Source organism: Polyodon spathula, chromosome 14 (assembly GCF_017654505.1).
Source record: "Polyodon spathula isolate WHYD16114869_AA chromosome 14, ASM1765450v1, whole genome shotgun sequence".
In the NCBI taxonomy this organism is placed as follows: Eukaryota; Metazoa; Chordata; class Actinopteri; order Acipenseriformes; family Polyodontidae; genus Polyodon; species Polyodon spathula.
Genome location: NC_054547.1, coordinates 20,055,340 through 20,069,950, shown reverse-complemented (window position 1 = coordinate 20,069,950; position 14,611 = coordinate 20,055,340). Strand labels below are relative to the sequence as shown.

The 14,611-nt window shown below is 39.7% G+C and overlaps 1 protein-coding gene across 2 annotated transcripts; it reads right to left on the bottom strand.

The window, feature by feature from the left end:
• Positions 1-1,482: 1,482 nt before the first annotated feature.
• On the bottom strand, positions 1,483-13,642 carry LOC121327387 (zinc finger and BTB domain-containing protein 37-like). Of its 2 annotated transcripts, XM_041271403.1 has the most exons (4): positions 13,168-13,642; positions 4,570-5,471; positions 3,246-3,345; positions 1,484-2,972 (listed from the first exon to the last, which is right to left on the bottom strand). In XM_041271403.1, exons 2-4 carry the CDS (start codon positions 5,460-5,462, stop codon positions 2,481-2,483), a joined length of 1,485 nt encoding a protein of 494 aa, XP_041127337.1. In that variant the 5' UTR covers positions 5,463-5,471; positions 13,168-13,642; the 3' UTR covers positions 1,484-2,480. The 2 variants fall into 2 exon arrangements, with proteins under 2 accessions (XP_041127339.1, XP_041127337.1); XM_041271405.1 differs by lacking the exon at positions 13,168-13,642 and having other exon boundaries at positions 1,483-2,972; positions 4,570-5,470.
• Between the last annotated feature and the right edge of the window lie 969 nt (positions 13,643-14,611).

Here is a 14,611-nt window from a genome sequence, read left to right as displayed (position 1 = left end):
AGGCTGTTATTAAGGCAAAGGGTGGCTATTTTGAGGAATCAAGAAATTTGAGAACTGTCTCTAAATCTTGGAACACTGCTCTGATACTCATGTTTTGTTTATTGTATATTGTAACATGTGTTTTCATTTTCAAGTATTTAGAGAAACGTATACAACGTAAAACATTTGACAATTATGAAAAAAACCTAGTTTCCAGCAAGTGTACTCAAACTTTTGACTGGTACTGTATATACATACACACACATACATTATATATATATATATATATATATATATATATATATATATATATATATATATATATACACACACACACACACATACATACATATACACATACACACAGTGCCTTGCAAAAGTATTCAGACCCCTGACCAATTCTCTCATATTACTCAATTACAAATGAATGGTACCTTGAAATTTCTTCTGTTCGATATTTTATTTTAAAACACTGAAACTCAGAATCAATTATTGTAAGGTGACATTGGTTTTATGTTGGGAAATATTTTTAAGAAAAATAAAAAACTGAAATATCTTGCTTGCATAAGTATTCAACCCCCACACATTAATATTTGGTAGAGCCACCTTTCGCCGCAATAACAGCTTTAAGTCTTTTGGGGTAAGTATGTACCAGCTTTGCACACAGTGTCGGAGTGATTTTGGCCCATTCTTCTTGGCAGATTTGCTCCAGGTTGTTCAGGTTGGTTGGACGACGCTTGTGGACCGCAATTTTCAAATAGTGCCACAGATTCTCAATGGGATTGAGATCAGGACTTTGACTGGGCCACTATAGGACATTCACCTTTTTGTTCTTGAGCCACTCCAATGTTGCTTTGGCCTTGTGTTTGAGATCATTGTCCTGCTGAAAGGTGAATTTCCTCCCAAGCTTCAGTTTTTTAGCAGACTAAAGCAGATTCTATTGCAATATTTTCCTGCATTTTGCTCCATCCATTCTTCCTTCACTTGTAACAAGATGCCCAGTCCCTGCTGATAAGATGCATCCCCATAGCATGATGCTGCCACCACCATACTTCACTGTAGGGATGGTGTGTCTCGAGGTATGGGCAGCGTTAGGTTTGCGCCACACATAGCGCTTTGAGTTTTGGCCAAAAAGCTCTATCTTGGTCTCATCTGACCACAAAACCTGGTGGATGCCAATGTCCTCGTTAGGGCAATTTCTTTCATCGGTGCAAACTGGGAGCTTCCACAGCACAGGGGTTGAAAACTTACGCAAGTAAGATATTTCAGTTTTTTATTTTTCTTAAAAATATTTCCCAACATAAAACCAATGTCACCTTTACATAATTGATTCTGAGTTTCAGTGTTTAAAAATAAAATATCAAATAGAACGAAATTTCAATGTACCATTTGTAATTCAGTAATATGAGAGAATTGGTCAGGGGTCTGAATACTTTTGCAAGGCACTGTGTGTGTGTGTGTGTGTGTGTGTGTATATATATATATATATATATATATATATATATATATATATATATATATATATTTATTATACACACACACATAATTTCAACATGTTTGGGAACTCTTTGCCTTATTAAATGCCTATCACATTCACAGCACAGCCTGATTCCATTAAAACCCAGAGCACATGACTAATTAAAATTAAAAAATCCAAAGCATTTGGCAAATAGGGTTAAACTTAAAGGGAGCATCGAGTGTACTGGACTCAACCTCGCTGCTATAAAACTTGATGCAACCTGTAGTTCTCACATGAACAACCCCCAATCATAACAGGGTTTTCCACTCTGGATATTGCAATTGTTTGTACTATTCTCTAAAAAAGCCGTTCCCTTTCAGATAAGAGAGTTGTGGAAGCCTGTTAACCTCTACAACAACATACAGACTTGATGAGAAACCTTCCCATTTATACTACATGGAACATTTAACAGAAAGTCTGTAAGTTTCGTTGTGGTCCAAAAACTAATTAATGTTAGCGCAAGTCCCACTGGCTTAAACGTTTGATCCTTTTTGTAGATCCTTTTATTGGTTTTGGTTCAGGTGTCCTTTTACTTATTAAATGATGTTGGTTTCATGCAAAGCAGAGGAAATAATAGCACTTCAAGGTACTATAGCTACACCTCTGTACTTTGCACATTACAAATCAGCCAATTTGATAGGAGAATGTGACTAGCAGCAGCTTTTTTCTTCATTGTGTAAAAACATGGGTGAATGATGGCAATGGTTATTAGCAGCTCTGAATTTGAGCAATCCGGGGAAGAATGGATGATCAGGGTGGAGAGAAGTGGTCTTAACAGATGAGGTTGACTGAATGAGAAGAATGAAAGTGCAATTCCTTTGGGAAGAGGTGGGTGTGAATCTGTAGAACTACACACACAACATCTCTGACAAAACCTGCTTCAATTAACAAAAAAAAAAAAAAGAAAAAGAGTCTTGCTTTCAATAGATAAAACACAACCAAGTGAACTGGAAACCACTTAATGGAGCAGCCGGGCCCTGGTTCAGTCCGGGCCCGTGGTGGAGACGGAAGGCTGCACGATTTCACTGAAAGCGGTGCCCCCACTTTCCTCCTGCGAAGGAGACTCGTCCTCGTTCTGCCCCCGCGAGGTGACTGTGGTCTCAGGGGAGGCGCTGTGCGATACCTCCTGAGGGGCGCACCCCGGGTGGTTCTTGCGGAAGTGCTGGTTGAGGATTGCCTGGAAAGGAAAGCTCTTTCCACAGACGTGGCAGTGGAATGGCTTGTTGCCTGTGTGTTTGCGGATGTGGTACTCCAGCTGGTCTTTGCGGGTGTATTTCTTTCCACAGATGCGGCACACAAAGGGCGTGATGCCCATGTGCAGGCGCATGTGCCGGTCCAAGCTGCCTTTCTGGTTAAAGGACTTGCAGCAGTAAATGCAGGTGAGACGTGGGTTGTAACGGAACCAGCGGTCGCCCACCTGCTCACGCAAATACTCCTCGTAGCCACCCATGTCGAAAACCGTTTGCTCTTCTCCCTGATTAAAAAAATACTGTGATGTTTGTTCAAATGAAGGCAATACATTGTGACGTGGACAATAAAACTAACAAGTATAAAGTAAAGAGTTGTCTCTTTGTGCTGTCAGCAGGATATAAAACAAACTGTTCTATAACCAATGCAAAAAGCAGTGTCCTCATCTGCAACAGCATTGAAGGTAGGTACTTGATAGTAAATTGAGTGAATTACAAAAGCCACTAATTATCTAAAACAAATTAACAACAAACAATAACTGAACTTAAGAAATGTATACCTGTGAGGTAGGCTGCCTCTGGTCATCTACCCTGCCAGGTGATTCACTCTTTGCTCTTTGCCGTTCAGCCATCACCACAACACTGCCTGTAGGGCTGAACCTGCTCAGGGGGGGAAAACAGACACTGACTGAAACACACCTTCACTATCCAGCTCCTTTACCACTCCAGAACACTGTACACAATCTCCAAGATCCTGACCCAGACAGAGGCAGGCTTAAAGAACAACAGACGGAATTCATAATGAAACCCTACTGTAAGTGCAGCACATAAACCAGGACTAGAGGACACCACTGGAAATTAAGTGGAAACAGACTTAGGACAGAGAGAAGGAGGCACGTCACAGTGAGGGTAATGTGTTACCTAGTCATGTTGTCGATGCTGAATCACTAACATTGTGAAGAATCAGCTACTCGGAACTAGACGAACACAGATGGGGTAAATGGCCTCTTTGGTTCGAAACAGAACAACATGCCAACAACATAGGCGAGTGCACCACAAACGGTTAACATGCTCCCCACTCCCAAGCTGCCAATCCAGCCAATTTACCTGAACCCTATTCCAGAACAGCATTAAACCAGGTCTGCTTACAATATTACAATTGACATAGAGAAACCCTGCTTATAACAGCTGTTCAAGGGGCTGTGTAAGTATGGTGTTTATATACTGTACAGATCATTTATCTTAAAGCAGCTCTTGAAGCAGAATGTGACATCAATGTACTGTATGTTCTAATACTAGCAAAATGCTGCTTTGTTGTGTGGCAGACTTGGGCTCAATTACAATTCTAACTGTCATCTGTAATTCATTGCCATTGTAATTGTAGTTGAACCTTGGCACACCTGTGCAATTACAATTACCATATCATTGATCAATTACACACCTTTCCAAGCTTAACCATTCACAGTTTCATGTTGTGTTTTACTTACATTTTCAATCACTTCTAGTGACCCCATTTGTTTGAAAAAACATCATGTAGTGTGCTTCTGTATTTGTACCTGTGATTACTACTGTGACTGGAGCTATTTATGTTGCTTTTTAGTCTGATTGTTGCAATTACTACAGCATAATTATAACATTGTAATTTAACACAATGCATTGTAATTGTAGTTTTAGCAAACAATGCTGCTGTAATTGCAATTATAATTATAATTGACCCCAGGTCTGCTAGCTGGTGGAGCATTAGGTACACTAGCCTTTTACCTACGGTGGGCATTGGGTTTTAATCTGGGTTTTAAATTAGGTAACAAAAGAAACTGACACTCAATTTGCACTTATTAATATGAACAGTTCAAAAACGAAAATATATAAATCAATTGCCCGTACCGGTCAATTTCACTGAAACTGCTGGATGGCTGGGACCCCTTGGCCCCCGAGCTCTCCTGCACCAGTGAGCTGTGGCCTGTGGTATCAATCATCATGGCGGTCACTTCCTCAGCGCTGCTCCCCTCCTCTCCTGAAGCCTGTGTCTCAGCACCCATCCACTCCTCCATCCTCTCTGTCTTAATGCGCAGCCCATCCACCACGCGCACATCGTCATCCATGCCCCCGATGGCCCGGTCTGACTCCAGCCCTGTCTCTACATACCACTGCCCTGCCCGATTTATCCTCAGGATGGGCTCCTTGCCATTGCCCTCGGAACTGTGTTCAATAATCTGGGGGCTCATAGATTCTTCTGGGGGGCTCACCCCTCCTGCTCGCCGACCTCCCCTCGGGCTGCTGTGCGGGGGGCTGAGGGAGCGGTTCATGCCGCTCCTCCCCCCCTCTGCGGTCCTTTCTTGAAGATTACCCCTGCTGCCCTGGTTGAGCTCAGCCTCCACATCAGCCACGTTGATCTTGAAGTGGATGTTCTCCAGGATCTGGGTGCACTTGTCGATGATGTGCTGCATCTGCAAGAAGCTGGCAGCTGTCAGGTAGCTGATAATGTCAGCCAGCTGGAGGCACAGCCGGCCTGTGTAGCAGAAGGAGAGAAGCTGCTCGAAGACGGAGGGGTTGCGGATGACAGAGATGGAGACTGTGCTCATCTCTCCGAGGGACATGTGGTCACGGAAGTAGGGAGAGCTGGCTGCCAGCACCACCTTGTGGGCACGGAAGCTCTGATCCTGCACATTGACGATGATGTCACACAGGCGGCCCTGCATGCGCAGTTGGTTCAGGTGGGACAGCACAGAGTTGCTGAAGTCAGGGATTTCCAACTGGATGCTGCCAGCTCGCTCCATAGCAGATATCTGCAGGACAGACAAAAGGAAGCGATCTGTATTTTCAGTGTAGGAAAACTAAGAGATGAGGAACAATAACCCATAATCAGGGCTCCTGTTTTTCGGTGCTTTACTCCAGCTTTTCTACTCTCCTTCAATTGATCCTTGTTAAGCCATACGTGTATCTAAATTACAACTGAGAAATGTTAATATTAAAATTGATTTCATTAACTTTTTCTCCTGAGAAACTAAATTGACCAAGCAGGGAATACAAACAAGATTGCAACATGTTAATAAATGACTAATCTTTATTAAAACTATGATGAAAACTAGAGCATTTATTTCTGAACACACTTCATTACAATCGTTATGCGTGACTATTTACATAAAGATGAGTTGCTTAGCCATTTAAATGAAAAAGACTTGCGATTTAAAGCCTGTAAATTGAATATATTTTACCATTACCACGTTTCTCTGTTGTGATTGAGAAAAATGAATGGCTTAACAGGTATCAATTGAATTTTTAAAAGGAGAGTAGAAAAGTCAGGGTAAAGCACCAAAAATCAGAAGCCCTGTACAAAATTCAGGCTTAAGTGTACCAAGGGAAGTTGAAAGGTCATCAAAATGGTCTTTTGCTCTATTTTCAGACACATTCTCACCAGTTACAGTAGAAAGCGATTTTTTTGCATGCAGACTTTCTTTCTTTATCACATGAAGGAATTGCCAGAATTTAGTCGATGAGCTGGAATAAACCATATGTGAACAAATAAAGATGTATAATAAACATTTAAATACTGTACTCAGGGCTTGCATTTCATTTTTGTGTGCTGGGGGGGATTTCCCCCTATGCTGCAGCCAATAGGGGAATTCCAAAATTTTAGGGGAGAATGCCAAAAAAAAAAAGCCAAATTTGCATATAAAAAAAAAAAAAAAAACACACCGTGCCTATAGAAAGTCTATCCCCCCTTGAACTTTTTTCACATTTTGTAGTGTCAGTGCCACAGAGTTTCATGCATTTAAATGAGGATATTTTTTCCCCACTTATCTAAACACTATATTCCACACTGTTAAGGGGGAAACAGATTTTATTGAGAAAAAATTATATATTAAAAATGCAAAACAAAGGACATAATTGGATAAATCTCCACCCGAGTTAGTACTTGGTGGAAGCACCTTTGGCAGCAATTCCAGCTGTAAGTCTGTTGGGATAGGTCTCTACCAACTTTGCACACCTAGATTTGGCAATATTTGACCATTCTTTACAAAACTGTTCAAGCTCTGTCAAGTTCCTTGGGGAACACTGATGGACAGCAATCTTCAAGTCATGCCACAAATTTGATTGTATTTAGGTCGGGGCTCTGACTGGGCCACTCAAGGACATTTACCTTTTTGTTCCTTAGCCACTCCAGTGTAGCTTTGGCTGTGCTTTGGGTCGTTGTCATGCTGAAAGGTGAACTTCTGTCCCAGTTTCAGCTTTCTTTCAGAGGGCAGCAGGTTTTCCTCAAGGACTTCTCTGTACTTTGCTCCATTCATTTTCCCTTCTATTCTGACAAGTGCCCCAGTCCCTGCCGATGAGAAACATCTCCATAACATGATGCTGCCACCACCATGCTTCACAGTGGGGATGGTGTTCTTTGGGCGATGCGCTATGTTGGGTTTGCGCCAAACAACGCTTTGCATTTAGGCCAAAAAGTTGCATTTTAGTTTTGTCAGACCACAAAACTTTTTGCCACATGGCTACAGAATCTCCCGAGTGTTACCTCAAAACAGGATTCAAAGTGGGCTTTCTTGAGTAATGGCTTCCTTCTTGCCACCGTACCATACAAGCCAGATATGTAGAATGCTGGGGATATTGTTGTCACATGCACACTTTGACCAGTCTTGGCCATAAAAGCCTGTAGCTCTTGTTGCTTGGTCATCCACATTGGATGGACGGCCTGATCTAGGCAGGGTCTTGATGGTGCCACACACCTTCCACTTCTTAACAATCGTCTTGACCATGCTCCAAGGGATATTCAAGGCCTTTATTTTTTTAAACCCATCCTCTGATCTGTGCCTTTCAACAACTTTGTCCTGGAGTTCTTTTGAAAGCGCCTTTTGAGGTGCTCATGGTTGAGTCTTTGCTTTGAAATGCACTACCCAGCAGAGGGAACCTACAGGAACTTCTGAATTTACCTTGAAATCATGGAATTACTACAATTTAACACAGGTGAAGGCCACTTAACTTGGTGTGTGATTTTGAAGTTGATTGGTTACACCCGAGCTAATTTAGGATTTATTACAAGGCGGGTGATGTGAAGTTTTTGCTGCAGCACAAGAAAAGGGTGTTTTTCTTCTTAACCAGCACTCCATTTCTTTCTTTAAAAACTTTACATTCATCCCTATTTCTGCCTGTTTTTCACCGTTTTCATTTATATATGTGTAACAGGGCAGTAGGAGAGCCCTGCTATTTAAATGTGTTATTTATTTGTTTTTAGAGCGTTTTTAGAAAGCCCTGTACAAAAATTTTTTTTATTTTGTTGTTGTTTTGTTTTTATTTAGACGCGTTCTGGCAGAGGCGAGGGAATAACTCGTCCTCTGCCAGGAATGATTAAAAAACTTGTGCAGAAGGTGGCCATCTTCCGAATTAAGTGATTAATTTGTTGCTAAATCGGGAGATGGTCACCTGAATAATAGCCTGCAGCTCTCTGTACTCGGGGTGGGGTGTTCGAGAGGCAGAACGAGAGCGAGCGAGCGAGTGAGAGAAGAGAGAAAATAAATTAAAAGAACTAAGGATCAGTGAAGGCAGTTGCTCAGCCTGACCTTAGCGTTTATTTTGTATTCAAGATTTATTTATTATGTTTAATTATTTATTTTCACTCTGTGAGAAGTCTCTTCGTTAAAACCTTATTTATTTTTTGTGTTGACAATAAAACGGCACAAGCGCCATTGCACCGTATCTGCACTACTGCTTTTGTTTTCTGTTCCTGCATCTGGCCTGACATCACCACTCAGCATCATCCTGTCACACGCGGTGTCCAGCGTGGGATCACCAGCGCCTCCTGGACGCAGGCCAGATGCAGGAACAGAGGCTTTATTCAGGTGACCATCTCCCGATTTAGCAACAAATTAATCAGTTTGGGAGATGGTCACCTTCTGCACAAGGTTTTTAATCATCCCTGGTAAAGGACGAGTTACTCCCTCGCCCCTGCCAGAACACTTCTAAATAAATGCAAAACAAAAACACGGCTACAGGGGTGGAGAGGGAGACCCCGCTCTAAAAACAAATAAATAACATTTAAATAGCAGGGCTTTCCTACCGCCCTGTTACAGTATGTTTAACTACTAGATAGATTGTACTGCAAGGCCACAAAATGTTCTTTCATATTATGCAAGTTGCAACAGGATCTCATGGTAGAGATGAGAATATACAGTACGTAAAAAAAATTTAAAAAGAAAGTTTTTCCAAAATAAACATGTTTAGTCACTATTAAATAGTGCCAAGAAAAGGTCTGTGAACCCCTTAGGATTTTAACATATTTTGCATATTTCAAACCTAAAATGTTATTAGATCTTAATCTAAGTCCTAATAATAGATAAAGATAACCTGATTAAACAAATGACACAAAAACATGATACTTTTGCAAAATTTATTTATCCACAAATGATTCAACATTCAATATCCATGTGTGAAAAAGTATGTGAACCTTTAGATTCAGTAACTGGTGGCACCCCCTTGAGCAGCAATGACTTCAACTAAGCATTTCCTTTAACTGTTGGTCAGTCTCTCACATTGGTTTTGGGGAATTTTGGCCCATTCTTCCTTACAGAACTGCTTCAACTCAGTGACATTTGAAGGCTTCCTTGCATGCACAGCTCGCTTCAGGTCCCGCCACAACATTTCAATGGGGTTTAGGTCTGAACTTTGACTAGGACATTCTAAAACATGGAATTTCTTCTTCTGAAGCCATTCTTTTATAGCTCTGCTTGTACATTTAGGATCACTGTTTTGCTGCATGACCCACTTTCGGTTCAGCTTCAGCTCATGGACGGATGGCCTGACATTTTCCTCTAGAATCTTCTGATACAAAGCAGAATTCATGGTTGTGTCAATGATGGCAAGCCATCCAGGTCCTGAGGCAGCAAAGCAGCTCCAAACCATCACACTCCCACCACCATGCTTGACGGTTGGGATGAGGTTCTTCTGTTTGAACGCAGTGTTTGGTTTTAGTCAAACATAACATTTCTCATTAAGGCCAAAAAGTTCAACCTTTGACTTGTCTGTCCAGAGAACATTGTTCCAGAAGTCTTGTGGATCAAATTTATGTGCTCTTTGGCGAACTACAGACGGGCAGCAATGTTCTTTTTAGAGAGCAGTGCTTTCCTCCTGGCTATCCTTCCATGAACACCATTCTTCTTCAGTCTTTTTCTGATAGTTGAGTCATGAACACTCACATTAGCCAAGGCTAGAGTGGCCCGCAGATCCTTGGATGTTACTCTGGGGTTTTTTGTGACTTTTTTGATGACTTTCCGGTTTGCTCTTGGAGAGATTCAGGTAGGACAACCGCTCCTGGGTAGAGTCACTGTGGTCTTGAACTTTCTCCATTTGAAGACATCTGTCTGACAGTGGATTGGTGGCGCCCCAAATCCTTATAAATTGTTTTGAAACCTTTTCTAGACTGATGAGCATCAACTGTTTTTCTGAGGTCCTCAGAGATTTCTTTTGATAGTGGCATGACATGTTTCCACACACCTGTATGGTGAAGACCAAACTCACAAAGTTTCTGACCTTTATATATGGTGGGGGCTCCCAAACTCACCCCTGAAGATCTACCTAATTATTTAAACACTTGATTCTAATGATCCCCTTAATTGAGCTGATAAAACCAGGGGTTCACTTACTTTTTCACATACCCCAAATTTTAAAATACTCATTGTTTGTCTAATTCATACATAATTTTGTTTCAAAAGACATGGAATGGATTAATATAAACCCTATTGGATATTTAAGAAAAGACTGGTTGAGTCAAGAAGGCTATCATGGTAAAACTATAGAATTTCCATAATTATCACTGGGGTTCACAAACTTTCTTGGCACAGTTTATTGTAATCATAGATGGCTCAAAAAAACACTGCACCACTGAACCTCAATAAGAAATGAACATGGGAGGGAAAGCTGAACTTCTAAGCTTTCCAACGATACCGCCCCTTTCAGTCTAGCTGCTACAATGACAGAGCAACAGACTCAAAACGAAACCTAAGCTGTGAACTCTGTCACATGATGAGGGGCTTAACTTCAGGTGATCATAGTTCCGGCTAGGAGTACCGTACACGTCTTTGGAAAGTCCTGAGTCTGCTCTTTTAAACAAGCCATGAACTAGACAGGTGGCTTTAACGGTGCCCGAGTAATATGTGCATAACCTTTGGTGCGCTGGCGTTTAAAGCTAGTCGCCGCTTGCAAAACAACACCTAGATAGACTTAATATCATCTTTTCTTTTCAAAACTGTTTACTTACTGCAGTATACTGAGTTTCTATGATGCTTAAAGATAGCGGCTGAGAATCACATACGAGAGAATAAAGTCTTGCGGCAATTAAAATATCCAGCACTACTGTTATTTATTTATTTTAACCAGAACTACTCAGAATGCAGCTCATAGTGCTTAGAGACTGTCTCCATAGAGACTGTTGTAGCTTTTCAGGCATTCTAAATTGGGTACAAAATACAGTAGCTTGGTGTCTTACAATATCTCTGCAGGATTTTCCCACACTGAAAGTTGCAGATATGCAGGAGCAACTTGGAAAATGAGCGATTCCCGCAATTCCGTGCTGAAATTCAAGCCCTGCTGCACTGCACTTGTTGAAACGCCCAAGATTTATTTTTTTTGTTTGCAATTGGCTCAAATGTAATATTTTGGGATGTGTCTGTAATTAAATAACACATGTCAAAGTTACATTAGGTAACTACATTTTGTAAGCTGCTCTTGGACCTTAGGGCTCTCTCAAGCAAAATCTCCCATCATGACAATCTTACAGTAAATCAATTGAAAATTTAGATTTGTGGTAAGTCCAAATGCTAGTTCATCATGGTGCCAGATTATTTAGTTTTTAAGCAAGTGTAGTTTGTAATAAAAAAGTTCAAGGTTTCAACCAAACTACAGTAAATGAATATTTTGGTTATGAAGATTCTGTATGGGGAAAAAGTTGATAAATGCTTTTTATAAATAATTTAATAACAGCACGATGTCTATTTATTTATTAAAAGTCTGAATGCATTTATACAAATCCACTTGCCTGAGGACATATTTTTTTTCTAAAAGTGATGAGAATCCTCTTCAGAACTACACTTTATTATCCAAGTTTGACACAGAGAGTTATGAGTGACCCCAGGCACTTCAGATTTAGAGGAAATGTGAACCCATTTAAAACAACTATATGCTAAGTTTTTTTTTTTTTTTTTTTTTTTTTTTTTTTTTTTTTTTTAAATACATTGCTTGGCAGTCTACAAAAATATAACCAGGTGCCAACATTTCTGAGTCATCCCTAGTAGGAAAAAATACAAAAATTAAAGTTATGGCTTCAACACATACTCATTATTTATGACTTTGAAAAGCAAGAGAACGTAAAAGAAAAACGAAAAGCTGTTAAATAATGACAGTGCTTAAAATGAACCATTTTGAGAAAATACTGCTTCTGTTTACAGTTTCATCTCTTTATTTATAGCACTAAAATATTATAAATATGTCATTAAGACATCGTACTGATACATGCCATTGCAGAGAAATGCCTATAAAACTGGCTGGAAGGCATACTGTCACTTAGTGGAGGCTTGGGTTCAAACAGCTGAACACATCTAATGTTAATCTATTACCTGAAAAGTAGAGTGCACAAACTGAACCAATGTACAGTACAATTAAACTGTGGGACAAATGTAATCACAACTTTTTTTTTTTTTTTTCAATTTTGCAAGCCCACAGTCCTAACTGGGTCCGAAGGAGTCCTGTTGCAAACTGGTCTCTGCACTAAAAGGGTAAGATTTCAGCCCCAACGGAATGGAATTTGCCAATAGGTTCAGAGTAAAACCTGAAATGTCTCACACTGCTATGTAATGGGATGGGAGTATTATTTCCAAGTTTGACCAGTAGAAATACTAAAATAAACTAGTACATATGTCAAAGCAATTTGCCTATTTACTCTATCGGTACAAATGTGTTCTGAGATCAATCTTAGCAAGTAGTGCTTCCAATTTAAACAAATCTATCCAAAATCAAACACTTTATCACAGCAAAAAACACTTCTGGCAAGTTCTGCAATGCAATGCAATGCAATACAATACAACACTTTGACCTCGCCCAGGATAAATGTTACAACTTTCAATTTAAATCCCACCTGTAATATTAAGGTCAATGGAACTCAAACTATGTCTTGACTTGTGTTGTATGCTGATGGCATAGCCATGCTTAACCATATTCAAATATACTGTTTTTTTCAACAAGTATGTTTTATTATTATTATTATTATTATTATTATTATTATTATTATTATTATTTCAAATGGTTTTATCATAACTGGTCTCCCCAATATGCATTACCGGTATTGCATCTATTTTGCAAAATGATTTGTTCCCTCATCTTGTGCAAATGTACGGCAACTGTTAAGTAGCAGAATCATATGAGCAACAGCGGTACTAATGCCTGTTGTTTGTGAAACTGAGCTTTATTTAAATACCGCAAAAGTTTCAGTCTTACCTTTGATCCAGTTCTGTTAACTTTAATGCTTGGGCACAACAAATCAGTTTCTAACACATTCGTTCGTACACCCTACTTAAACACTCGAAAACGTATTCAACACCAAAATCTTGGCTGGCTTTCAGTCTATAATAATTACCCCCCTTCCCCAGTTGCCGTAGCTCCTTTCCCCCGATCACTAGAAATACTCGCCCGGTGATTAGCTAGGGCCTGCAGTTCCCTTGATCTGGCAAGCGCTGGGGAGAGGGTCGGTATTTCGCATGCACAAATAAAATGCATGAAATTGGCCGTATAGGCATAAACGTTACGTTTAACTACAATCATAAATATATGTACATATTAAAATGAATGTACATAACTGAATATTTCAGATATTCAAAATAAACGTATTCCCCAGCCTTCTATTTTTTTTTTCTTTTTTTTTTTTTTGCTGCTGATATTCCTCCATTAAATGAGGCGGGGCCTGGCAAGGTAACCTACAACAGTATGGGTATTGATGTTCGTTTCAGGGCACCGAATTCTGAATATACAGCGCACCTGGCGGACTTGAACTTCAAGTCCCACAACGCAATGCCCGGGACCAGCCCTACAGAATTAGGGGAGTTGTAGTGGATTGTTTCTTAAAAGACAAGAAGACTGCGAACGTCTGCAAAATCTACTTAGTGAATTTTCTTTCTTAATTCCAAACATTCTGGAAAGCTTTAGGCTATTGTACTTTTGTACATTTTAAATAAGGATTACAGGAATAGTGACATTTTAACATTTTAATAAAACATGTTGATATTTCATTTATGCAACTGTGCATTATTGTGGTGCTAAAAGGGAATGTATTCAACATTTTCAAATATATATTTTTATTAAGTAATATGAAAATTTTAAACTGTTTACAACACATTTTACATTATATTAAGTAATTCTCTAAAATAAAGTTCTTAAAATTATTTGACAAACGTTTTACAGAAGTTCAACAATTAGCTCCATTCAAAATGTTTGTCAAAGAATTATGTATTCTTTTAAGTTTTACTAAACATCTGAAATAGCATAATGGAAATAATTGATATACAGGAATTTGAAATTAATTTCCAATTATTTGAAATCAATGGAGTCATATTTAGAATGCAATGCCGACTAGAATGTCCTTAGCAAGTTTCATCAGGCTTTTCTGGATACTCTCTAGAAAATTCTAAAGTGTGACGTAAGGGATATGCATCCATTAGTGGGGGACATATGAATCAAAAACAGGTAAGCTGCTTGTCGGGAAATTTAAGAGCACCAGTCGACCTGTAGACTGCCAAGGCTGGACATTTTTAATCGTTTTACCACAATGGGGAAACCACAGATTTTAAGGGAAATACCAGCTACCCAAGGATGGGTGGTTGACAAATCCAGGTTGATTCCCTTGCTGTAAAATGCTCTTAGAACAAAAAAAAAACAGCCCAAGGGG

What these genes read in the sequence shown, in the direction of transcription:
- LOC121327387 (XM_041271403.1), bottom strand. Translation starts at nt 5,462, where the DNA reads ATGGAGCGAGCTGGCAGCATCCAGTTGGAAATCCCTGACTTCAGCAAC. An exon ending in AGTTTCAGTGAAATTGACCG is followed by an intron (nt 3,346 to 4,569) that starts GTACGGGCAATT and finishes CCCCCTGAGCAG; the next exon opens with GTTCAGCCCTACAGGCAGTG. An exon ending in AGAGGCAGCCTACCTCACAG is followed by an intron (nt 2,973 to 3,245) that starts GTATACATTTCT and finishes TTTTTTAATCAG; the next exon opens with GGAGAAGAGCAAACGGTTTT.